The sequence below is a fragment of the Ambystoma mexicanum genome, chromosome 8, assembly GCF_040938575.1.
Source record: "Ambystoma mexicanum isolate Mex_15411 chromosome 8, UKY_AmexF1_1, whole genome shotgun sequence".
NCBI lineage: Eukaryota > Metazoa > Chordata > Amphibia > Caudata > Ambystomatidae > Ambystoma > Ambystoma mexicanum.
This window is the reverse complement of record NC_090929.1, coordinates 1,646,539,625-1,646,566,699: the sequence shown is the minus strand read 5'-3', so window position 1 is coordinate 1,646,566,699 and position 27,075 is coordinate 1,646,539,625. Positions and strand designations below refer to the sequence as shown.

The 27,075-nt window shown below is 45.7% G+C and overlaps 1 protein-coding gene across 3 annotated transcripts in view; it reads left to right on the top strand.

Annotated features, from left to right (window-relative positions):
• SLC18A2 (solute carrier family 18 member A2) overlaps positions 1-22,737 on the top strand; it is a 563,191-nt gene extending 540,454 nt beyond the window's left edge. For all 3 annotated transcript variants that reach the window (XM_069611911.1, XM_069611910.1, XM_069611912.1), the window contains exons 15-16: positions 9,379-9,512; positions 20,181-22,737. In XM_069611911.1, coding sequence (XP_069468012.1) covers positions 9,379-9,512; positions 20,181-20,288 — 242 coding nt within the window. In that variant the 3' untranslated portion in view covers positions 20,289-22,737. The remainder of the gene's footprint in view (positions 1-9,378; positions 9,513-20,180) is intronic.
• Positions 22,738-27,075: the final 4,338 nt, after the last annotated feature.

Sequence of the window (27,075 nt, the reverse complement as noted above, 5' to 3'; positions counted from 1 at the left end):
ATTCCAAGAACTTCAGAATGGCGACTGACAGACACTAATAATTAGACGGATATGCCACCTCGTGAAACCCTAATTGCCTTTGCAGGTATTACCACCAAAAATACCTCCAAACTCATGAAACTGAAGGTCTCAATCTAGACACGTTTGACCGAAGCAAGACACCAGAGTCAAACCCTCAAGGAGGTGAGGCGCCTCGCCTGAAGAGGGGGGGGGGGTTCCCCCTGTCTTTTAGGGCCACAAGACACGATTTGAAATGTTCACAGGTTCTTGCCAGCATTTTGATGGTGGGTTTGGGCCAGTGCTCCCTCCTCTTTCACAGGTTCTTGCCAGGAGGTTGAGGGTAGGTTTGGACCAGTGATCCCTTCTCTTTCACGGGTTCTTGCCAGCAGGTTGAGGGTAGGTTTGAAGAGTGACCCCTTCTCTTTCACAGGTTCTTGCCAACAGGTTGAGGGTAGGTTTTGACCAGTGATCCCTTCTCTTTCACAAGTTCTTTCCAGCAGGTTGAGGGTAGGTTTGGACCAGTGATCCCTTCTCTTTCCCAGGTTCTTGCCAGCAGGTTGAGGGTAGGTTTTGACCAGTGATTCCTTCTCTATCACAGGTTCCTACCAGCAGGTTGAGGGTAGGTTTGGACCAGTGATCCCTTCTCTTTCACAGGTTCTTGCCAGCATTTCGAGGGTAGGTTTGGACCAGTGATCCCTTCTCTTTCCCAGGTTCTTGGCAGCATGTTGAAGGTAGGGTTGGACCAGTGATCCCTTCTCTTTCACAGGTTCTTTCCAGCATTTCGAGGTTAGGTTTGGACCAGTGATCCCTTCTCTTTCACAGGTTATTGCCAGCATTTTGAGGGGGGGTTTGGACCAGTGATCCCTTCTCTTTCACAGGTTCTTGCCAGCAGGTTGAGGGTAGGTTTTGACCAGTGATTCCTTCTCTATCACAGGTTCCTACCAGCAGGTTGAGGGTAGGTTTGGACCAGTGATCCCTTCTCTTTCACAGGTTCTTGCCAGCATTTCGAGGGTAGGTTTGGACCAGTGATCCCTTCTCTTTCCCAGGTTCTTGGCAGCATGTTGAAGGTAGGGTTGGACCAGTGATCCCTTCTCTTTCACAGGTTCTTTCCAGCATTTCGAGGTTAGGTTTGGACCAGTGATCCCTTCTCTTTCACAGGTTCTTGCCAGCATTCCGAGGGTAGGTTTGGACCAGTGATCCCTTCTCTTTCACAGGTTCTTGACAGCATGTTGAGGGTAGGTCTGGACCAGTGCTCCGTTCCCTTTCACAGGTTCTTGACAGCAGTTTGAGGGTAGGTTTGGGCCAGTGATCCCTTCTCGTTCACAGGTTCTTGACAGCAGTTTGAGGGTAGTTTGGGCCAGTGATCCCTTCTCGTTCACAGGTTCTTTCCAGCATTTCGAGGGTAGGTTTGGACCAGTGATCCCATCTCTTTCACAGGTTCTTGACAGCATTTGAGGGTAGGTTTGGACCAGTGATCCCTTCTCTTTCACAGGTTTTTGCCAGCAGGTTCAGGGTAGGTTTGGACCAGTGATCCATTCTCTTTCACACGTTCTTGCCAGCATTTCGAGGGTAGGTTTGGACCAGTGATCCCTTCTCTTTCACAAGTTCTTGCCAGCATGTTGAGGGTAGGTTTGGACCAGTGATCCCTTCTCTTTTAAAGGTTCTTGCCAGCATGTTGAGGGTAGCTTTGGACCAGTGATCCCTTCTCTTTCAGAGGTTCTTGCCAGCAGGTTTAGCGTAGGTTTGGACCAGTGATCCCTTCTCTTCCACAGGTTCTTGCCAGCATTATGAGGGTAGGTTTGGACCAGTGATCCCTTCTCTTTCACTGGTTCTTACCAGCATGTTGAGGGTAGGTTTGGACCAGTGATCCCTTCTCTTTCACGGGTTCTTGCCAGCACGTTGAGGGGAGGTTTGAACCAGTGCTCCCTTTGCTTTCACAGGTTCTTGCCAGCAGGTTGAGGGTAGGTTTGGACCAGTGATCCCTTCTCTTTCAAGGTTCTTGACAGCATTTTGATGGTTGGTTTGGACCAGTGCTCTCTTCTCTTTCACAGGTTCTTGCCAGCATGTTGAGGGTAGGTTTGGACCAGTGATACCTTCTCTTTCACAGGTTCTTGCCAGCAGGTTTAGGGTAGGTTTGGACCAGTGATCCCTTCTCTTCCACAGGTTCTTGCCAGCATTTTGAGGGAAGGTTTGGACCAGTGATCCCTTCTCTTTCACAGGTTCTTGCCAGAAAGTTGAGGGTAGGTTTGAACCAGTGCTCCCTTCCCTTTCACAGGTTCTTGCCAGCATGTTGAGGGGAGGTTTGGACCAGTGATCCCTCCTCTTTCACGGGTTCTTGCCAGCAGGTTGAGGGGAGGTTTGGACCAGTGCTCCCTTTGCTTTCACAGGTTCTTGCCAGCAGGTTGAGGGTAGGTTTGGACCAGTGATTCCTTCTCTTTCACTGGTTCTTGACAGCATTTTGATGGTTGGTTTGGACGAGTGCTCCCTTCTCTTTCACAGGTTCTTGCCAGCAGATTGAGGGTAGATTTGGACCAGTGATCCCTTCTCTTTCACAGGTTTTTGCCAGCAGGTTGAGGATAGGTTTAGACCAGTGATCCCTTCTCTTTCACAGGTTCTTGCCAGCGGTTGAGAGTAGGTTTGTACCCGTGATCGCTTCTCTTTCACGGGCTCTTGCCAGTAGATTGAGGGTAGGTTTGGACCAGTTATCCCTTCTCTTTCACAGATTCTTGCCAGCATTTTGAGGGTAGGTTTGGACCAGTGATCCCTTGTCTTTCACAGGTTCTTGATAGCATTTTGATGGTTGGTTTGGACCAATGATCCCTTCTCTTTCACAGGTTCTTGCCAGCAGGATGAAGGTAGGTTTGGACCAGTGATCCCTTCTCTTTCACAGGTTCTTGCAGCAGGTTGAGGACAGGTTTGGACCAGTGATCCCTTCTCTTTCACAGGTTCTTGACAGCATTTTGATGGTTGGTGTGGACCAGTGGTCCCTTCTCTTTCACAGGTTCTTGTCAACAGGTTATGGGTAGGTTTGGACCAGTGATCTCTTCTCTTTCACGGGTTCTTGCCAGTATTTCGAGGGTAGGTTTTGACCAGTGATCCCTTCTCTTTCACAGGTTCTTGCCAGCATTTCGAGGGTAGGTTTTGACCAGTCATCCCTTCTCTTTTACAGGTTGCCAGCATTTCGAGGGTAGGTTTGGACCAGTCATCCCTTCTCTTTCACAGGTTCTTGCCAGCATTCTGAGGGTAGGTCTGGACCAGTGATCCCTTCTCTTTCACAGATTCTTGAAGGCATGTTGAGGGTGGGTTTGGACCAGTGATCCCTTCTCTTTCAAAGGTTCTTGCCAGCAGGTTGAGGGAAGGTTTGGACCAGTTATCCATTCTTTTTCACAGATTTTTGCCAGCATTTCGAGGGTAGGTTTGGACCAGTGATCCCTTCTCTTTCGCAGGTTCTTGCTAGCATGTTGGGGGTAGGTTTGGACCAGTGATCCCTTCTTTTTCACAGGTTCTTGACAGCAGTTTGAGGGTAGGTTTGGGCCAGTGATCCCTTCTCTTTCGCAGGTTCTTGCCAGCAGGTTGAGGGTAGGTTTGGACCAGTGATACCTTCTCTTTCACAGGCTCTTGCCAGCAGGTTAAGGGTAGGTTTTGACCAGTGATCCCTTATCTATCACAGGTTCTTGCCAGCAGGTTGAGGGTAGGTTTGGACCGGAGATCCCATCTCTTTCACAGGTTCTTGCCAGCATTTTGAGGGTAGGTTTGGACCAGTGATCCCTTCTCTTTCACAGGTTCTTGCCAGCAGGTTGAGGGTAGGTTTGGACCAGTGATCCCTTCTCTTTCACAGGTTCTTGCCAGCATTTTGAGGGTAGGTTTGGACCAGTGATCCCTTCTCTTTCACAGGTTCTTGCCAGCAGGTTGAGGGTAGGTTTGTGTCATGCCGCGCGGCACTTGGCGCCTGTGGAACCGTGGACATTATTCTGCCGTGCATGCTGGTAGCCTGTCACGCCCACCTGCAGCTCCGCCCGTGCGTATGCGCGCTTACGCGGCCCGGAGTATAAATACAGCTCCTTTCGGGTTGTGTACGCGTTGCAACGCTTCCGGTTTCCTCCGTTAGTGCTGTCTGCCTTTTTGCCTGCTCTTCCCTCGCTCGCACTCGCTGCTGTAGTACCCGATCTCTATCGGGTCCTTGTCCTCTTCCCCTTGTCTTGCCTGCTGCCCCTTTTTTCCTTCTACTATTTTCCCTTCCTCTCTCCTCGCCACCCTCCTTCTCCCGTCCCTTCTCTGCTTCCGTCCTTCCTCCTTATTTTTCCCCTTCCTGTTTTTTTTCCTCCTGCCTGCCTCATTGTGTACCAGACCTAGGCCTGTTTTCTTGGATTGCTGATTCTTCTGATTCGGATACCTTCCTCTGTGATCTCCCGTGTACCAGATCCCGGCCTGTTTAAGGACTGCCTATTCAATTGCGTTTCACCTATGGACTTGGTTCTCCTTGTGAGATTCCGTACTACTTACTGTCTACCTTCCTCCGGAGCCTCATCCTTTCTACCACGGAGTTCAGCTTCAGCCGACTGCATTCTCCCAGCATTCCAGCACATTCCGTAGGAGAGTCACGCAGGTCGCTTAGGGGTTTTTTGTGCCTTTTGGCTTTTTCCCCTTCCCGGCGTTCCCGGGAGGAGGCACCGGAAACCCTTTTTGGGTGACACGGAGGCTTCCTTCCGTGGGCGCCCCTACCTACATAAAAAAAAGGAGCGACCAAGAAGTAAAGGAAAGAAGGGTACAGGAAGAAGAGACGAAGGTGAGGAGTTAGGGGAGGGTGGTGAATCGGATTCTACGTTCTCTGGCGAGGATATCACCGATCCTGGTGACAGTTTGGACCAGTGATCCCTTCTCTTTCACAGGTTCCTGCCAGCAGGTTGAGGGTAGGTTTGGACCAGTGATCCCTTCTCTTTCACAGGTTCTTACCAGGAGGTTGAGGGTAGGTGTGGACCAGTGATCCCTTCTCTTTCACAGGTTCTTGCCAGCATTTCGAGAGTAGGTTTGGACCAGTGATCCCTTCTCTTTCACAGGTTCTTGCCAGCATTTTGAGGGTAGGTTTGGACCAGGGATCCCTTCTCTTTCACAGGTTTTTGCCAGCATATTGAGGGTAGGTTTGGACCAGTTATCCCTTCTCTTTCACAGGTTCTTTCCAGGAGGTTGAGGGTAGGTTTGGACCAGGGATCCCTTCTCTTTCACAGGTTCTTGCCAGCAGGTTGAGGGTAGGTGTGGACCAGTGATCCCTTCTCTTTCACAGGTTCTTGCCAGCATTGTGAGGGTAGGTTTGGACCAGTAATCTCTTCTCTTTCCCAGGTTTTTGCCAGCATGTTGAGGGTAGGTGTGGACCAGTGATCCCTTCTCTTTCACAGGTTTTTGCCAGCATGTTGAGGGTAGGTTTGGACCAGTGATCCCTTCTCTTTCACAGGTTCTTGTCAGCATGTTGAGGGTAGGTTTGGACCAGTGATCCCTTCTCCTTCACAGGTTCCTGCCAGCAGGTTGAGGGTAGGTTTGGACCAGTGATCCCTTCTCTTTCACAGGTTCTTGCCAGCATTTCGAGAGTAGGTTTGGACCAGTGATCCCTTCTCTTTCACAGGTTCTTGCCAGCATTTTGAGGGTAGGTTTGAACCAGGGATCCCTTCTCTTTCACAGGTTTTTGCCAGCATGTTGAGGGTAGGTTTGGACCAGTTATCCCTTCTCTTTCACAGGTTCTTTCCAGGAGGTTGAGGGTAGGTTTGGACCAGGGATCCCTTCTCTTTCACAGGTTCTTGCCAGCAGGTTGAGGGTAGGTGTGGACCAGTGATCCCTTCTCTTTCACAGGTTCTTGCCAGCATTGTGAGGGTAGGTTTGGACCAGTAATCTCTTCTCTTTCCCAGGTTTTTGCCAGCATGTTGAGGGTAGGTGTGGACCAGTGATCCCTTCTCTTTCACAGGTTTTTGCCAGCATGTTGAGGGTAGGTTTGGACCAGTGATCCCTTCTCTTTCACAGGTTCTTGTCAGCATGTTGAGGGTAGGTTTGGACCAGTGATCCCTTCTCCTTCACAGGTTCCTGCCAGCAGGTTGAGGGTAGGTTTGGACCAGTGATCCCTTCTCTTTCACAGGTTCTTGCCAGCATTTCGAGAGTAGGTTTGGACCAGTGATCCCTTCTCTTTCACAGGTTCTTGCCAGCATTTTGAGGGTAGGTTTGGACCAGGGATCCCTTCTCTTTCACAGGTTTTTGCCAGCATGTTGAGGGTAGGTTTGGACCAGTTATCCCTTCTCTTTCACAGGTTCTTTCCAGGAGGTTGAGGGTAGGTTTGGACCAGGGATCCCTTCTCTTTCACAGGTTCTTGCCAGCAGGTTGAGGGTAGGTGTGGACCAGTGATCCCTTCTCTTTCACAGGTTCTTGCCAGCATTGTGAGGGTAGGTTTGGACCAGTAATCTCTTCTCTTTCCCAGGTTTTTGCCAGCATGTTGAGGGTAGGTGTGGACCAGTGATCCCTTCTCTTTCACAGGTTTTTGCCAGCATGTTGAGGGTAGGTTTGGACCAGTGATCCCTTCTCTTTCACAGGTTCTTGTCAGCATGTTGAGGATAGGTTTGGACCAGTGATACCTTCTCTTTCACAGGTTCTTGCCAGCATTTTGAGGGTAGGTTTGGACCAGTGATCCCTTCTCCTTCACAGGTTCCTGCCAGCATGTTGAGGGTAGGTTTGGACCAGTGATCCCTTCTCCTTCACAGGTTCCTGCCAGCATGTTGAGGGTAGGTTTGGACCAGTGATCCCTTCTCCTTCACAGGTTCCTGCCAGCATGTTGAGGGTAGGTTTGGACCAGTGATCCCTTCTCCTTCACAGGTTCCTGCCAGCATGTTGAGGGTAGGTTTGGACCAGTGATCCCTTCTCCTTCACAGGTTCCTGCCAGCATGTTGAGGGTAGGTTTGGACCAGTGATCCCTTCTCCTTCACAGGTTCCTGCCAGCATGTTGAGGGTAGGTTTGGACCAGTGATCCCTTCTCCTTCACAGGTTCCTGCCAGCATGTTGAGGGTAGGTTTGGACCAGTGATCCCTTCTCCTTCACAGGTTCCTGCCAGCATGTTGAGGGTAGGTTTGGACCAGTGATCCCTTCTCTTTCAGGCTGGCCATAGCCGCAAATTTCTCCTACACAGGGGCGAGGATAAAATTAGGCTTATAGGTGATGGCTCAGTATGAGGGAAACACCTGGATTCCAGGGCTCTTCATCCACTTAGCTGCTGGGGGGCACTTCAGAATTTGTTGGAGTGCTAGGAAGCTAGTGAGAGTGAAGTGAGAGTAAGGAGAACCAGGAGGGGGGGGGTATTCCTCCCGAACCCACTGTTTATGGGACATGATCCCAGCAGGACCTTGGCATACAGGTGATGACACCCACCTAATATTTAAGAAAGGGTGGGCCTACCCTATGCTCTTTGGTGGCACCATTGATAGGTGCCAGGAAAAAAGCAGGCAGCACCTTGAAGCTAGAGTAAGGGGGGGGCCTGGAACAGGACCTCCTCCCCAAACCATTGATGATGCAAACAAGAGTCAAGCAGGACCTGTGGGTGCAGGTGAGGACACGACCTGTGGGTGCAGGTGAGGGCACCCGTCTCTGATTTAAGGAAGGGCGGGCCTGCCTGGTGTCCATCAGAGGGAGTGGAGGGGGCACCCATCGCCTCACCACATCAGAAAGCTAGTGCACGCTTTCCTTCTCTCACTCCAGGTCCATGCACAAGTGTTGGGTTCGGTCTCGGGGTTTACACAGCATCGTCAAAGAAATTAATTTTGAAGTTCCAGCTGGAGTGAATTTAGGCAGCTGGGGAGTTTTAAAGGGGTCTCCATTTCACTGTAGGGGATACATGTTGAAAGTACCCCAGGATTATGATAGGAGATGCCGGCTGAGCTGCAAACTACCCCTCACGTAGTGCAGCTATAAAATGTGAACAGAAGCCTCTGTACCACATTCAGATGCAACCCTACAAGCCAAGCCACCCCTCCCCCTGGCAGACAGTGCCCTGGGATCGAAACAGTTGCAAATAAGCATTCATTTAGAATCATTATATGCAAATGTATCTCATGAATATTAATGGAGGGTATCCTGAAAATGCAACATGGATCCAGCCCTCGAGGCCTGGAGTTGGCCAACAAGACGGCAACAGTAGCAGGTTCCCCAGGAACCACCGTCACAAACACTGTGGCTCAAGAGGACACACACACCCTACCAACCACAATGCAATGTTACACTGAGAGAAACACTTATTCCTGTAAGGGATTAAACGATGGCAACCCAAAGTACATCTTTCTGTGCAAAGTACATTTCAAACGGGTTGCAGCTCTGTATAGGGGTGCCAATGATCCAGAAGCCTTTTGCAAGTTTCAACAGCCATGTCCTTTTAGGGGCGGTCTGCCAACCAAAAGAGGCACTGGAAATAAATAATGGGAACAAAAAGAGGCCCTGGAAATAATTCTGAAAGTAGCCTCATATTAGACATTTACAGCAAGCCCAATGATTTTCCTATGAGCAAATTTGGAAATACCACACAAAAGAGGCCATGGGTGCAGAGGCCTGCAGAGAAATCTCCAGAGGTCCCTCTAGGCCAGTCCACCCCCGTTTCCTTTACTATCATGTGTAATTGTAGGCCAGAACTGGGGGTTTCAACACACAGCCATTGAACCCAATAAGGAGTTCGATGCAATCCAATGGGTATTGGGTGAGCTATGAAGGCTACAAAAGACCTCTTAAAGAAACACTGGCCTTTCTCCTTTCAGAACACAGGAACACACACACACGCTTCAACATTTAAAGTCAGTGAACGGGGCCACTGCCATCTACACACAGTGGGACACCATCACTACGAGACACACTGCTTCACCTGTTTGGCCAGAGTCTGTTGTGCCCCATACAGAAAGGTGCAGCTAGTCTGTCACCCTCCAGGTCTTTCCCATTTCTCACAGAACATCATCAACATTTCAAATGAGGTTGGGGCTGCCACACTTCTTACAGTTCTTGTGTGGCGTGTAGGAGTTCCACCTTCACAGACTGAACCTAAAGAGGTCTGGGAGGCCTTGGGTGGTCACGGGCACGGCCCCTTCATACCCAACACCTCAGCTTGTGTGTCACACCCTGCCCATGTCCAGGCTTTTTATCAAGAGGGGTGGAGCTCTAGAAATGCAACTGCAAGCTGTCAATCAAGGAGAAATGTGTACTCATGCCAGTGCCCACATGCCTTCAGGAGAAAAATGAGTTAAATCGACTTGCCTATTTTCCTGTATCTGCCAAAACTGAGTGTCAAACACCAGCGTGAAATGATGCTCACACACATATGCTGTAAAGTTTGCTAACAGCATTTGTCTTTTACCCTTCTTTTTCCACCAGGCCCATCTGCAGGGGGCGCCATTGCAAAGTCCATCGGATTCCCCTGGCTGATGACCATCATTGGAATAGTGGACATTATGTTCGCCCCCCTCTGTTACTTTCTGCGGAGCCCCCCAGCCAAGGAGGAGAAAATGGTGAGTATGGACTCCTGGGGACAAAGCAAGAGCTGGCTCGAGGGAAAAGCTAAACTCAAAGCATGCACAGGTTGCACTCAACATCATGCATCTCCACCATTAGTTGGTGTGCTCGTTTTCCCCAATATGATTGTCTAGGTTACCCACCCCTCCACCTCTTTACCTCTCTCTCCATATATTTATTTATTTATTGTAATTGGTTGGTGTTTTAGTAACGCGCCTAATGCCATACCTGATTCGGTTTCTAAGCGCAGATCCGGGATTCGAACCTCTGTTGCTCTGCGTGGTGCATTAACCCTGTCACTGACCTCTTTATTGGTAGATGGTACCGTCATCATTTATAAAAAAATGTTCTGCTATTGCCATTGTTCTGCCTTTTGTTTTGCATGACTAAACTACTATATCGATCTTCCTTTCCCAAACGTTATACTCGTTTGCTGATTATTAAATATCAGTTTTCTGGGGCCTGGCTTTATTTAGAAGTGCAGTTTAGAGACCTGTATGTCTCCCCGACATATTTTCCAAATGTGCCATAGGGATCATAATGGAACATGTGTCAATGGAAAGGTTCCTTCTCAGAGTTTATTCCCATAATAGCAAATGATAAGTGCTTCAGCACATCCATATTTATATTTCCAGTGGTACAGGTGTACCAGCTAAGTAGTGGAACTGGGACTCCGGCAGGGAGCAGCATTTTTCAAGGGGTGCAGTCACGCAGCTTGACAGCCAATTGAGCTGAAACAGATTTCAGTTTAGTTGTAACTGCTATTGGTTGGTAGAGTGGAGAAACGCGCTTTAACTTCACAAAGAACACTTCCGTAATGGTAAAAATGGGTGCAGAGAGTAGTGGAACTGTTAACGCTCCCAACCGTTCCCCCTCACTTCGACCACTGTAGTACTTCACTTTTTAGGATGGTCATCATAGCAGATCTCCCTCACTTACTGGACGCTGCCTGGTTGGATTATGTTCAAGAGCAGAGGTGTTGCTAGGGGGGGGGAGGGGTAAGGGTGCTATAGCCCCTGGTCTTTTGGTTGTAGCCCCAGATAGAATCTCAGGAGCTAGAGCTACAACCAAAAGGCTAGCTAGCCCCCATTCCCGACAGTTCCGACATCAGCGTAGCCCCGGGTCTTTTCCAGACCTAGCAACACCCCTGTTCAAGGGGGTGGAATTGTATGTTACAACCATGCAAGGTAGGCTTGAAATGAGACACGCACTTTATGAGGGTGAACCTGTACTTTGCACCCCTTTAGTAAACAGTACAGCTGATTGGCCAGATGAGCTTTTGTTGCCGAGGATAAAAAAGTCACATTAATAGCACATTTTTAAACATTGGGAGTAAGGAGTTTGGGGGTGCATTAAAAAAATGTCAGCACACCCATTTCTGGCCCTTTCTTTGGTAGTAATGAATTGCTGCCACTTATCACAGCGCCAAACTACGAACATTTGGTGGTCAAGTCGAGCAGATACCACCAGCATGTCACTGGAGGAACCTACTTCACTTTAAATCCAAAAGACAGAGCAGTTACCATCATGTGCAGAACTAGCACGCATTTTACCCCCCCCGCACCCTCGAAATCCTCTCCCCCCCCCGGCCCCCAACCCCCAATGGCCTATGGACTACAAGAATGGAGACAAACTCTGCCGCAGCATTATTCCCAATCTGGAGGGTTTCGCCAGATTATGTATGCCTGGTGGTATTTCTCAGGTAAATCCGCCAAACTCATACTGAGGCATGTGGATTCCTGCTTCAAAGCGCTTTAATGATCATAAACACGGTCATTGCATCCCGCAGTGCCACTCGGGCTTTCTGCCTCGGAAGGGTAAAGAGCGGAGCTGACCCGGTTGTGATTCGAATTTGTGATTGCAGATTAAACCACAAAGCTCTGAAGCAAGCAGTTAACTCGATGAGCTGTCCTGCCCCCGGTCTTTTGGTTGTAGCCCCAGATAGAAGCTCAGGGGTTACAACCAAAAAGGCTAGCTAGCCCCCAGTCCCAACAGTCCCAAAATTAGCATAGCCCCAGATCTTTTCCAGACCTAGCAACACCCCTGCTTGCCAGTTAGTATGACGGGCAACAGCAACTACACGGTTTAACAGTTTATCCTCAATTATAAATCAAAGGGTTGCACTTAAACTATCATCTAGTTTGAGGGAGAGGCAATATCGGAGAGAGTAGAATTTCAGGTATATGGTGTTGCTGCATGACAGTACAGCCACGTTAAGCTAACACCAGCCTTCTATGCGCTCTACCAACACTCTATTTTACAGGGATTTGTGATTATGGAAGGACTACTGAGGTTAAGTGCTGTTTAGACGGTAGCATATCTTTAATGTGCCCTGGTCAACATATGGAGCCCATCGGAGAGCAGAGTGAGGGGTGAGAAGATCAAACATGTGAGCACCCACCACCAGCCATGAAGCCAGAAGCAGCGCAGATATTAAAGGGCTCGTAGAAGTCCTTGGCACAGCCAACCAAAAGGCGCGTTCTCATGCCAAGCGCAAGATAATCAAATGTCATTATAACGGGGGTCATTTTAACGTGGAAGCTGCCGGAGTCGGTATTGCTACAAAACATCGAACACAAACACTGCGAATGCCATAACATCGGATTTTTTCCATCGGATTTTAACACATAAGAATGAAAAGGTAGATGGGGTTGGGGTATTAATTAAGGTGGGGGATGTAGGGGTGGCTGCGGGATCGACCCCAAAAATGAAAATGAGATGTTTTGGCACTCAAAGTATTATTTTTTTAACATGGTTTTCACATACATCCCAGGAGTCCCTCAGAAAATGCTATATAAGAACACAAATTATTGTTATACCCGAGTCTTAGATGAATTTATAAAAATCCTGTGCAGGATTTACCCATCCGTCCTTCTGTAGAAATGTAGTGAAAACATAATGAATGAATTAGATGCTAATCATGGTTCTTAATTTTGAATTGAGAATGGAAGCTACAGCCCAGTCATGAACCCCAGGAGACAAACTGAAGATCTGTCCATTTGGCCTCAGTCTTGGAGGTCATTAGCAGACTGGCCAGGAACAGTAGGAGAGTCAAGAGCCAGGTTTCTGGGGTTACATTTAAACTGATGAATTGTAGTCTAAGTCTCGGGGGGATAGCTCAGGGGCAACAGGCTCGCCTTGGAAGCAAGATAACCCACAGCAACACAATTTCGATCCACGGGTCCGAGCTTAGAAACCCCCGGGGATTAAGCACGTTATAAATAAACAATTAAATAAATAAATAAAATACATTTCTGTCCTAAGATTAGGCCCCAGAAATCTTCCCTGGTGTCACCCTTGGAAAATTGGAACCTCTCAGTTTTAGATCTATAACCCCAAATTCTTGACTATGCGGCCACCTCCAGGACACAGGAGTCCCCTTCCGGTATCCAATGATAAGGTCGCCAGGGAGCGACATTTCCCCAAATTTGCACTCCTACGGCAGTCAACCACTTTCCCCAAATAGTCCAGGACTGAAGTTAGAATAGTAATGAATGCCCGTCCTAGAATATGAGGGGGGGGGCTTTTAAATAAATGGTGGTATAGGAAGTGTTGCCATTAAAATGTCACTACCATTCTGTGAGTTTGGGCACTGGGCATGAGGTATTTTGCTCTACAAGTGCCAAAGACTGGAGAGACGAACACCTTAGAATTTCCACCTGCAGCAATTCATCCTAAAATCCCCAGAGAGTCTTATGGACTCAGAAAATAGGGATTAGCACGGCCGTTTTGCCACTCGTGATTGGGATAGGTGATATGCACAAGCTTGGTAGTCCTCTTTTTTTGGGGGCTCAGTGGGCGAGGACCAGAAATCAATGATATCTATAGCGGTTCCGCACTGGCTAACCTCCCTTGCACCTACAAGGATGAGACCATATTCATACCATACAACAAGGCAGGGGAAAGGAGTTTTAACTACACCTTATGCCATGTTCAAAATACATATTTTAATTATTATTTTGTCCAAAAACAATTCATAATAAAAAACAGTAAAATAAATTCACTATTGTGTACCCATGTCAAGTAGGTTTAAGCAACACATCTTTCATCAACACCACCTTTCCTTTGTCTCTTTTGAGGGGGGTGATTCGTGAGGTTAGTACTGGACAGTGGGGGCAGGTATTGTATTCTAAGCCCCTAGTCTACTTTAGAGCAAGGGTAGAATATTGTCCTTTCATGCGTCAACACATATTAGTGTTTCTAGGTCCACTTAGTGACGCCGTGTGTTCAGGTGATTTCTAATCACGTGGCTTCGTGGGCCCATCTTCAGGACGTGTGCTTTTCTTTTCTTGTGAGCACATTCATGCCTCAATCAACTGTTGTTTCACACTCCTCTTGTTTTCGGGCGAATACAACTGTAAAAAACCAAAAATATTTTTGGTTGTTAATAAGTAAAATATAAAAATACTGCAATCCCTGTCTAGAGTTTGTAGATTTGTCACTAACCTATTTCCTATATGTGGTGCGGGGAGCCCTTTCTAGGCGCGTGTGTCTACGTGGTGGGCCAGCAAGTGAGTAAAATTACAAACATATGTCTTCAATCTTTTGCATTCATTTAGTAGTTTCCTAACACAAAAATACAGAGCCGATTCTTTAGAATCTGAGCATGGTCTTATTCTTTAGCAATATTTGCCTTTTGATAAATATGTCCTTTACCTCATTTTCAGAACGGGGAATAAATACACAGGCCGTCTGCGGTGTTGTCGATTTATTTATTTCATTTGTTCTTTTGTGGATGTCGTGTCAATCCCATTCCACTCGCACTGGTTTTTTCTCTGCAGGTGGGTCACCATTATTATACAGGGCTTGTGTTGTTATATTTTTGGGGGGATAAATGACATTATTGTGGGGAAAAGTCTGACTTACTTTGTCCTACGTGCAGGTGACTCCCAGCGTTTCCTCCGCGTTCTTCTCACAAACCCAGGAGATCACGGGGTCACATGACGGTCTTCTTTTTGATTCTCACACGGTGACATCATAAGGTCACGTGTTTTTTCGTTTGTCCGCCATCTTTGGAATGCTAATAAAAAAGGAAGTGATTTGAGGGGACCATTCATTTTCTGGCCGTATCACATGGATTAGTTCCATTAGTTTATACTTGGTGCATTTATTACTTACATATAATTACATTTATTCAGTTGGGGGGTCAAAGTATACTTTTGTAGGGATTCTATATTGCATCTGTTTGCGCTTCTCATTAGTAGTAAATCTTTTGAAGCGCTGCAAGGGAAGTTCGATCTTGGTTTAGGTTCACAGATGATCATTGTATCATATCGATGTAGGTGCTTTATCTATATACGTGTCTTTAGTGAATAAATAAGCCGCACTCAATGGCGATATTTAGGCCATCCTTTACAGAATTTAGATGGTAAATCCATTTCTGTTCCAATTTCCGTAATTTCATGTCTTGATCTCCACCACGAGGATGTGCAGGGACAGTTTCAATTATGAACCAATATATATCTTCCTGGTTGTGATGTGCCTCGGTATAATGTGCCACCAGTGGTTTGTCTATTATGGCATTTTTTACACATGACCGGTGCTCACAAATCCTTTGTCGCACCAGTCTTTTTGTTTTGCCTATATATAGCAGACCGCAGGGGCGTCTTATGCCATAAATTGCCCACTTCGTGTTGCAGTTTGTAAATGATTTTAAACTCCATTTTCTTCCTTTCAAATCAATATCTTTCATGTTACCTGTCAATCGACATACAGAGCAATTGCCACATTTGAAGTGGCCAATGACTTGTGGAAGGCCCCACAGGGTGGTTTGTGTTTGAGAAACTTTTTCTTTTGTATTGGGGTATGTATGAACCAATTTGTCCCGTAAATTCGGCATTCGTTTGAATGTGAAGCAGGGTTTGTTAACTTTAAAGTCTTCTGTTGTTACCATTCCCCAATTTTTTTACAATCAATCTCCATAGATCGTGGCTAATTGGAGAAAATGTGGACACACGTAATCTTTTCCTGTACAATTTTTGGTTGTTTCACAAGACAATCTTGTCTATTATTATGTCGAACCTGTTTCAACGATCTACGGATAATGTGGACTGGATATCCTCTTTCTTTTAGTTTTGTACTTAACTGCTAACTGTTGATTTCATAATCGTCTTTTATACTGCAGTTGCGCCTGATGCGCAAAAATTGTCCGTACGGAAGATGTTCATGTAGGGATTGAGGGTGGAAGCTGTTATATAATAACAGAGTATTTTTGTCCATCGTTTTTTTAAAAAAAAAAAGTAGTACTCAATTGGTCAGATAATGACTTATAGATTTCTAAATCCAAGAAGGCTATTCTATTTTTGTTAAATGTCATAGTGAACTTGATACATGGCTCCTGCATATTTAACTAAGTTAGAAATTCTGACAGACTGCTCTGACTGCCTCCCCATAGTACAAAAATGTTGTTGATATAACGATGCCATGACTTCATTTGGGTTTTAAATGGGTTTTGATCTGCAAACACTGATCTTATTTCTAAGTCATCCATGAAGAGATTGGCCAAGTCTGGGGCAAAAGTAGCACCCATACTTGTACCATGCATTTGTTGGTAAACTATTCTGTCCATCAAGAAGAAGTTGTAAGTGAGAGCCACTCTTATGCATTCGGCAATTAAATTTGATGGAACGGTCTTGTCAGATCTTTTTTCGAGATGCAAATGCATGATTTGTATACATTTTAATTGGGGGATACTCGTATATAATGATTCAACATTGAATGTACCCAAGATGTCTTCCACCCCTACTGTAAGAGTCTCCAGTATTTTGATCATGCTTGTTGTATCTTGTACGCATGACCTCATTCCTTCGACAAAAGGTCTCAGGAATGTGTCAGCGTACATTGATAGGGGTTTGAGTAGTGAGCCTATCGCGGCCACAATAGGTCAGCCTGGTGGTACCGCCGCGTTTTTGTGCATTTTTGGGAGGCAATAAAATGCTGGATTATTGCATTTCGCCTTATCAAGAAGGATTTCTCATTTTCATCAATACAGCTGCTATCAAGGGCGTGGGCCATAAGGCTATTAATTTCTTCAGAGATTCTGCATGTTGGGTTATTTGGTAGTTGTTTATAAAAATTCCTGTCATTTAGTTGTCTTTTTATTTCTGTATTGTACAATGAGGTAGCCCATAATACAACAGCTCCGCTTTTGTCAGCTGATATGATCAAAAATTATTGATTGTCCTCAAGGTTTTTTGGGCACACCTCTCCTCATTAGATAGATTATCTTTGTGTCTATTTTTTGTATTTAACAGGCATCTAGTTTCTTTCAGGATTTTCAAAACTGAGAATCTCAGAAGAGATCATTGTAGATGGCGCAGTGAAAAATGACGGAGATTTTACACCAGAAAAACTGACCTTACTTGCATCAGGTTCTTTTGCATCTCTAAAGAAGTATTTCAATCTTAAAATGCAAAAGAAATTGCGTAATCAATCTCTGTTTTAAAGTGATCTGCCTCAGACACTGGGACAAAGGTAAGTCCTTTACTGAGCACCTCTATTTCAGTGCAAGAAAGAATATGGTCGCTTAGATTGAAGATCGGGATTGTCAGTGTTGAGGGGGCAGTTGCCATTGGCGTGTTCTCATGCCATGATTCCGTGGCTGGCGGGTTTTGCGCCGTTTGCCCTGTCCCCGATAATGTTTTACTCGTCTCGGGTTTCCTCCTCTGTTTTGCAGCAAGCTGCTGTTGGACCCTGAATCGCTGCTGTTGGATGAATTTGAAAAGCTTACAAAGTGTCTGTATGTTCTAGGGTTACTTGGTTTTCTGTTGACATTCTGGTTTTGATTAGATTGTTGGTAAAAACCAGGCACCAAATATGGGTAAGTAACTTCTTCTTTATAGTTCTGAATATCCCTTTTCAGCTTCCAGATCTTTTTGTCAATTGTGAAGGTTTTAAATTTCACCATTTCTTCATTGATTTTGTCGAGTAGTACTTTGGTATCAGGGATGGTCACTTGTAATTGGGTACATGTTGTCCTATTGCAGGCTGTGGTAAAGGTATTTACTGCCAATCCTAATGATGCCCTTAGTCCGTGCCCTCCTACTTACAATTTGGAAGCAGGACAAAGTATGGAGCAAATGGGTTTTAGTTTCTTTTTCTAAACATGTTCTTCTTAGATGCTGCGGAGAACATTTCGATCCACTTTTCAAAATCAGCAAGCAGGGGGGCTTCAATTGATTGACAATCCAGCTGGCCCTGCTCCTTATTACACGCGCACAAAAGGGGCTTGGATCCATTTTTACTTAAGTGCCACATAGAAGCTAAAACTATTGCGTAGGATTACAGATATGAGGGAGAGGAATCCGAGGAGGGACACACAGCTTGTGGTGTTTAACTATTTACCTACCCATTGACTGCCCATGCCATACTAATCCCTATGCCATTCCTGTCCACTACCTACCCCCTCCCTGCCCAAAATAAACCCTCATGGGATATCTTTGAGCTAGCTCTATCAAGCAGCAAAGTCAAACTGTGTGCTGTTTCTGGCCTACCTGTGTTATTGCTAATAAGTCTTCTGCGAGGTAATGGCTTAGTTGCAGTTTTAAATGCACTTCTGGAGTAAGAAGGACGGTAATATGTGCTGGAGAGAAAGGAGCTAATGGCTGCTGGTGATAAGTGAGCTTATATGTGCTGGTGAGAAGGGAGCTCAAATGTGCTGGAGAAAAGGGAGTTAATATGTGATGAGAGAAGGGACTAAGGGAGTTAATTTGTGCTGGAGAGAAAGGAGTAAGGGAGTTAATATGTGCTGGAGAGAAGGGACTAAGGGAGTCAATATGTGCTGGAGAAAAAGTAACTAATATGACCTGTCAAGAAGGGAGATAAAATGTGCTAGAGAGAAGGCAGGGATGGGCTGGAAAGAGGGGAGCAAATATGTGCAAGAGAGAGGGGAGCTAATATGTGCTGGAGAGAGGGGAGCTAATATGTGCTGTAGAGAGGGGAGCTAATATGTGCTGAAGAGAGGGGAGCTAATATGTGTGGGCAGGAAGGGAGCTGATGTGTGCTGACAAGAAGGGAGATAATATGTGCTTGAGAAAGGGGAAGTGATATGTACTGTCAGGAAAGGAGCTAATATTTGCTGGATATAACAGCATTAATATGTGATGAAGAGAAGGGAACTAATATGTGCTAACAGAGTTAATATGTGCTGGAGATAACGCAGTAATGGAGTTAATATGTGCAGGAGAAAACGGAACTGATATGTACTGTCAAGAACGGAGCTAAAATGATGTGCTGGAGAGCATGGAGTTAATTTGTGCTGGAGAGAAGGGAGTAAGGGTGTTAATATGTGCTGGAGAAAAGGGAACTGATATGTACTGTCAAGAAGGGAGCTAATATGTACTGGAGAGAGGGAATGGAGCCAATATGTGCTGGAGAGAGGGGAGCTAATATGTGCTGGAGAGAGGAAAGGGAGCCAATATGTGCTGGCAAGAAGGGAGGCAAAATGTGCTGGAAAGAAGGGGGCTAATAGGTGATGGAGAGATGGGAGCTAATATGTGCTGGAAAGAAGGGAGCTAATATGTGCTGGCAAGAAGGGAGCTAATATGTGCTGGCAAGAAGGGAGCTAATATGTGCTGGCAAGAAGGGAGCTAATAGGTGATGGAAAGAAGGGAGCTAATATGTGCTGGAAAGAAGGGAGCTAATATGTGTTGGCAAGAAGGGAGCTAATATGTGGTGGCAAGAAGGGAGGCAATATGTGCTGGAAAGAAGGGGGCTAATAGGTGATGGAGAGATGGGAGCTAATATGTGCTGGAAAGAAGGGAGCTAATATGTGCTGGAAAGAAGGGAGCTAATAGGTGATGGAAAGAAGGGAGCTAATATGTGCTGGAAAGAAGGGAGCTAATATGTGTTGGCAAGAAGGGAGCTAATATGTGCTTGCAAGAAGGGAGGCAATATGTGCTGGAAAGAAGGGGGCTAATAGGTGATTGAGAGATAGGAGATAATATGTGCTTGAAAGAAGGGAGCTAATATGTGCTGGCGAGAAGGGAGCTAATTGGTGCTGGCAAGAAGGGAGCTAATATGTGCTGGCAAGAAGGGAGCTAATGTGTGCTGGCAAGAAGGGAGCTTAATGTGTGCTGGCAAGAAGGGAGATAATGTGTGCTGGCAAGAAGGGAGATAATGTGCGCTGGCAAGAAGGGAGCTAATGTGTGCTGGCAAGAAGGTAGCTAATGTGTGCTGGCAAGAAGGGAGCTAATATGTTCTGGCAAGACGGGAGCCAATATGTGCTGGAAAGAAGGGAGCCAATATGTGCTGGCAAGAAGGTAGCTAATGTGTGCTGGCAAGAAGGGAGCTAATATGTTCTGGCAAGACGGGAGCCAATATGTGCTGGAAAGAAGGGAGCCAATATGTGCTGGCAAGAAGGGAGCCAATATGTGCTGGAAAGAAGGGAACTAATGTGTGCTGGCAAGAAGGGAGCTAATGTGTGCTGGAAAGAAGGGAGCTAATATGTGCTGGCAAGAAGGGAACTAATGTGTGCTGGCAAGAAAGGAGCTAATGTGTGCTGGCAAGAAGGGAGCTGATATGTGCTGGAAAGAAGGGAGCCAATATGTGCTGGAAAGAAGGGAGCCAATGTGTGCTGACAAGAAGGGAGCTAATGTGTGCTGGCAAGAAATTGAGCTAATGTGTGCTGGCAAGAAGGGAGCTAATATGTGCTTCTTTCGCTCTAGGCCATCCTGATGGATCATAACTGTTCCATGAAGACTAAAATGTACACACAGAACGACACCCATTCGTACCCCACTGGTGAAGACGAGGAGTCGGAGAGTGACGAGTGACCCCGGCACCGCCGCCGAGCCCATGCGGCTGCAGTTCCAAAATAAGTATTTTGTTGTACAAAAATGCCGTGTTTCCTGTGAAACATCTCATCACGCAAGGGGATACAAACACATGTCTTAGTCGTACTGTATTGAGAGTGGTGAATAGTCAACGAAACCAAAGCGCTTTTTCCGTTCTTATCCCATGTTTCGAAGAAACGCAGCCACCACTTAAACGGGAAGTGTCATCTATTAGGGAAGGGCTCCGCATCACACATCAAAAATAACTGGAGCCTTGGACCTCCACCCACTCTAAAGATGTGACTATGACCATATCTTCTGCCCTGTTGGGGCAGCTAGATTAGTCTACGATTGGGGCAAGAAGTGGGTTGTACATTAATTATCAAAATGTACTGTGGCTGCTCAAGTGACCCGAGGATGTATGTATCTATGGGATGTATGTCTTTACCCTCCCCCGCATTCATTACACCAGACATTCACTCAGTCACATTTACTTCTTGGTACATCTTCTGCCATCCTTTGACCCCGACCCTAACCTTTAGCTAACCTTAACCACATGCGCTGCCAAGTAAAGGCATACATGGAAGCCAAAGGAAATGTCTGACGAAGTGAAGGCAGACTCAGTAAGTTCAGGGGAGGTTCTCTAGGGGAAGTAAAGGGGGGATACCCCAATTTGTGGTCTTGCAGGTTTGTTGCCCTCGCTGCACGTGGCTCTGCAAGAGAAGAGGGTGCTCTTTAGTTGGGTCGAGGGAGCTGCAGATGAGACACCTATGGTGCATATGGGTGCAGGTCGCAAGTGCCCGGGTCCTGAGTGTAGATGTGCCATCTCTGTTTTTTGCGGTGGCACCCGAAGGGGAGAGCCCAAGAGCTGAGAGACTACCGCTGCTTTGGTCTGTTTAGCCGCTGATGTGAGGAGAGTGTGTGATAGGGATGAAGACATTAGTGATAGTTATCACGAGGTGCTGACGGCCCCTAATTCAGAGGCACTCGTCAGGTGGCAGGCAGTTTGGTGTAAAAAATAAATAAATATATATATAAAGAAGTAACATGCCTAAAAGGGAAAGTTGGAAGTAAGGGGCCGAAGCAAGTCACTACATGACTATAGAAACATGGGAGGGCACCAACATGATACAGCTGCCCTCACTGGGCTCTTTGGCTGACACCTCCATCCTGGCACCCTACGCCATCACCTTGTGCCATGCACCGCCTGCAAAGGTCAAAATGAAACACCTTTGCCTACACTCCTTTGTTCAGGCATTCGAGGTCTAAGGGGGGAAATACTTGTTTTTGCCAGTTGTGCAAACACTTGGCTTGTTTCACTATTCACCGTCACATGGCCATTCCTTTCTGGCCACTGATGATTGATGGTGGCTAATATGAATTAGGAAGCAGTCACGTGTTGTGCTATTGAAGCGGGTCCCATTATGTGCAAATCATTCATTCATTCATTGAACGCGAATCAACAAACAGGAAATAAGACTCGCGGCCAGGGTTTCCAGGATCCAGGAATCCCAAAACGTCTCCACTTCGAAGTTCGTATATCCCGACGCGGCTGGGACTGAGTACTCCTAGTGAAGCCAGTACACCTCTGTCCAATTGGGGTCATGTAACTAAGTTGGCTCCTGTTGAACCCACACAGGAAAAGTCCAATGCCAGATGTCCAACCTGAACACGTTGTGTGACTTTGGGCACATCTCCTGTTGCTTTGGTTCCCTCATTGACCACAACTGTCAGTGCGTAGACGCAGAATTGTTACCTCCGATGAGCTGTTGACTCTGCCACAGAAGCACCGTTACAGTTGGTACACAGTTGTGTAGGCAGCCTCTGCGTGGGTGTTCAAAAGTGAATTCCCCTAATTCCAGAAGCTTTTTAGTCTTTTCATTAGTTAGTGTGGTTTGTGATGACCTAGTTCACGAGCGTTCACAGTGCATCTGGCATCTCTGATGAAAAGCCGTCCACACTCTGAATTCTCCAAAGCGCCTAGAAGTGGTGCAACCCACCGTGTGAATGAGCACAGTGCTTTCTCGCTAGTGCCCCTCTGGGACTGAGTAGCCTGGGGACAAAATTGAAGTGAAAATACTAAATGAAAATCACGGTAGATAGGTTAGTCCTTTCCCCCTGAAAGTTCTAAAGAGGGGGGTATGGGGGGCGTGCTATTCTGCTCCCATGTGTGATATGCCGAGAGCATGGTGGGAAGGAGGTTATGCACTATAACTGACAGCTAACTTATAAAAAGGTTGCTTCTGGGGCACAAGACCCCGCGATGACACTTCCCCTTTAAGACTCACTGCCAACAGCCTTATCGATGAAGAAAAGCTTTTTTAGCCGTTTCTATAAATAGTGTTAAAACTTTATTTTATGTATTTCATTTTATTATTATATTATACAATATATTTTTGATTAAAGACTGTATGTGGTGTGTAAATCTGTATAAAGTTGTCAACCAGAATGGAGTGCAAGTTTATTTTAGTTTTCACCTCAGCATTATTGAAACACGTTTCCACTATTAACATGCTGGGCTTCGGCCCACAGGGGTCACTTGAGGGAAACCTAGTGGTGCAAAACACTAGTGCAATGGCTGGTGGAAGATGGAACTTCTGTATGAATACACGTCTTCCTTGGCAATGCGGCCTTGCTCTTGGGATGAGCTGAAATGTCAACATTCCGGGCGTGCCTTGGTTGCAATCATTTGCCTCTGCTTGCAATTTAATGGCAAGAGCCCCAGATGTCCGAGGCTTGAAAGAACACCGTTTGTTGTGCTCTACAATTATGTTGAGAGTGTGCGCCTGTTTTCTGTGAAGCACTTTAAAGGATCATTATCACTTGTAATAGTGTGAACTTTATTGCTGTCCTTGACTCATGGCATGACGTTTATGACGGCATTTGAGGCTACATCTGACATATGGAAACCAACACCGGTTGGCATTGCCTACCCCGCAGCTGGGTTCCAGTAATACCTTATGTGTCTCACTGCATCAGACATAACATGAGAAACCACTGTGTAAGTAACACACATAGAAGCCATACACTCCCAGGACAGCAACACATCCTACCTCACTGATGTAGAACGGTACATATCAGGAAAGGGGCCTTTAGTGCTGGTTAGAGCCCTGGATCACTACCTGAACAATGGTGGCCCTTGAATGCAATAGTCAGCAGCCAGGCTTCCATAAAGTAAATAGATCTGACCAGCTGGGCCAAGCAACACTGTTCGTGTTTTTTCATGCAGGTCTATTCATTATAAAGCTCTATTAGCAATTGGCATGGTCACATGCTTTAGAGCAGGGGTCTCCAGCCTTTACGTTGGCAAGAGCTGCTTCTAGTTAAGGCCCAATAGGCGGGAGCTAAGGGTGCGGGAATGCCCACGAGTATGAGAATTTGCACCAAGAATGTTTAGGGCATTTTATTTGCTCTTTGTATGAAAAAAAGAACATATGCCTTTACCATGATGTTAATAACTTTAAAAACGGAAGCTGGGTGGACCTGTCTGACGAAGTGGAAAAAGAAAGGTCAATCTTAAAACTGACATTGTCGAGAGCACCTGGTCCGGACGGGCTGGCAAATTCTGACCTAAAGCAACATCCGGAGGACTGGTCAGCGATTATGAGCATGATATTCAAAGACTGCAAAGAACGGAAGATCCTCCCCAACTCTTGGACCCAGGCAGTCATTGTTGCTATTTTCAAAAAAGGTTCCAGAGAGGATCCCTCGAACTACAGGCCTACAGCGCTCCTCGATGTCATTGGTAAGGTCTTTGCATCAATCCTTTTGACTCTCTTCCAGAAATGGGCACGATCCTCTCCATCTGTGGACCCTTTACAAACGGGATTTCAGAAAAACGCAAGTACAGGGGCAAACATAATGATCTTGAACATCATCAAAGAAAAGGTCCCCTGTCAGGCGCCCCTTGAGTTTTCCTCGCTTTCATAGACCTATCTCAGGCCTTCGACAGAGTCGATAGGCCAAAATTGTGGAACAAGCTTAAGGCATGGAACTGTCCCGAAGAAATTCTTGGTCCTATAATCGCCCTTCACTCCAACACCAATGTCTCTGTACGATTGAACCAGTAAGGCCTACTATCCGACCACATACCTCCCCATCGAGGAGTGAAACAGGGCTGTCCATTGGCTCCAGCACTTTTTATAGCCTTCCTTGGCGACTTTAAAGACTCCCAAGCCTCGATCAGATCGTTTCCACCCAAAGTCGGAAACACAAAGGTCACTAGACTACTTTATGCAGACGATCTGATAATACTGGATCATACACAGGTCGGTTTGCAACGTCAACTCGACAACCTTGTGCAATACACAAAGGACAACAATCTGGAAATCAATAAACTAAAAACCAAAATTTTGATGTTCCAGAAACAAGGGAACAAAAAAAAAGAAAGAAACCTTACAGTGGTCGATACATCAGTCAAAAATCGAAATTGTTTCAACATTTAAGTACATGGGAGTAGAAATTGACAGTTCTAGAAAAGCTCTGAGAATGCAACAAGTACTATGGACAAAGACCAAAAACCTAACTGCTCAATTACGTGCAGTCGATAGGAAATACGGTAAATACAGCTTGATACCAGCCATTCAGTTCTACAAGGCTAAAGTAATCCCGGCATTAACTTACGGAATGGACGAAACACCTGCAATCCCATCTACGTTGTGGACTAAACTGGAAGGCTTCATTTGGAGAGCAGTACTTGGACTACCCAAATCGACATCCTCTCCAGCAATAAGACGTGAACTAGGTCTACTCTCACTAGAGGCAGTCGTGGCTCACAGTACCGTCCAACTTGTCCGAAAAATTCGACATCCAGAGAGCCTCAAAATATACCGCATGATTGCTAAGGAAATTGCCACTGGAAGGAACAAATTCCTAAATGATTGGGTTAACACACAAAAGCTCACACTGCAGGAGATAGCCTGCTCTGAAGAAGATCTCCTCCAAAATCCGTTAAGAATCAAAACAAAAATGGAATGGGTGGACTGGATAAAAACTAACGAGAAAGCAGTTTCAAACAAACTCCTAGGTCATCTCCCACCAGTCTTTAATAAACTCAAAGAGCCAATGGGATACTGTACAAAATATCCAAGTAGACTCGCAATGAAAACTCTACTAAAAGCACGCCTAAACCTGCTGCCAACCCAAGAAATCTTAGCAATTAGAACATCATCTAAAGAGAAAGCCTGCAGACTCTGTAAAAACCCTCAAACCATAGAATCGATCAGACACCTCTTGATGGCTTGCCCGACAATAGAACATGAAAGGAACACCTTTTTCGGCACCCTGTATACTAACTCTTTCGTTGATGATGAAAATACATGGTGGAATCGACTCATCACAGGAGCGCAAACCAGATGGCTAATAGCATCAACAAAGCTCCTAAACATCGCCCTGGAGAAGGCTTCCCAACCGCAATAGGCAAATCCCTGTAGCTGGTCTGAAGAAGAAGATTTTTAAGATCTTTAAGACCTTTAAGAATCCTTAGAACCCTTCGAACATTGGACTTTATCTTATTTGAACTTCACCAACAGTATCTTCACTAATTCCGATGGAGACGAACACTAAAAAACTTATCAACATTTATACTAGCAGCAACTACGCAAATCTCATTTTTCCACGCTCTTCTATGAAAATTCGTTTTGTAAAAATCTTAAGATTATATACAAATAATAAAATGAAAAAATAAAAAACATCTTTATTTCATGAAGTTTTAATAGTAGCTGTCCCCTAAAAATTGCCAAGCATGTCAGGCATCACAACATTCAATGTGAAGGTGGACACTGCAGGCTATCCACCAGTGACATGTAGCTTGAAACCAGAGCAACACCCAGATGCTGACAGATGGGAGCAAAATTTTAATTTCAGGAAGACTGTGTCGCAAATAGGCAGATTCGCAGAGATGGGCAATCCCACTGGCTGATAGTGCAGATGCCCACCATACTATAGTGTTTTCACCTACCCAGATAACAGACACATTGAGGGCACTTTTTAAAATCTCTTTCAGCAGGCTCAGCCATGGTAGTCACTGTACACTTCACAATTGCACCATCTATAAAAGCACATTTGTTTTTCATCAGATAATTAGCAACTCTGAAGGATGCCTCTCTAACAGCATTCACATTGCAGCGTTTATCTACTTTTAGGATCTCAGACAGGTTCCTTTGGGAAACTGATTTTCAAAATGTGCATATATTATTACAAAATGCCTCTCAACATTACTCTTTTTTCTGCACCCTAGCTTGGGCACCCTAGATTAAAGATGCACATTTATTTGTACACTGTAAGAAAAAACAATCAGTTTCTCACTCTGGATTTAAATGGTACATCTGTTGCCTTTTGTCCAATGGTGCGTCAGGATCTGCATCCAGGATTTCAACAGGGGTCTTTCAATCAATGTTTTCCATGGATTTCACAAAAATTCAGCATAACTCATGCTCTGCTTTGTCAAAAATCCACTGCCAGGTTAGGATATCCAAAATTCATGCCAATTGCAGACATGCCAGATCGCATCATTTTGCTAAGGAAATGTAAGCCAAAGCCTAATTTGTTCACTACCCTAAAAGGGGTTTGTGAAACACAATTGCAAGATTGAAAAAATTAACACTTGGAAACAATGTGATAAAGTTATATGCAAAAGAAAAGTGTAAATCCAAGGACTAAAATACCATGCAGTTTTATAGCAATGACTTAAAACGTGAAGGAATCATTTAACAAACCAACCGGACAATATACAAATTGTTATATTAAAATTTTGGGCAAAGAGGGTATGGTTGTAGGGAGGGACGAC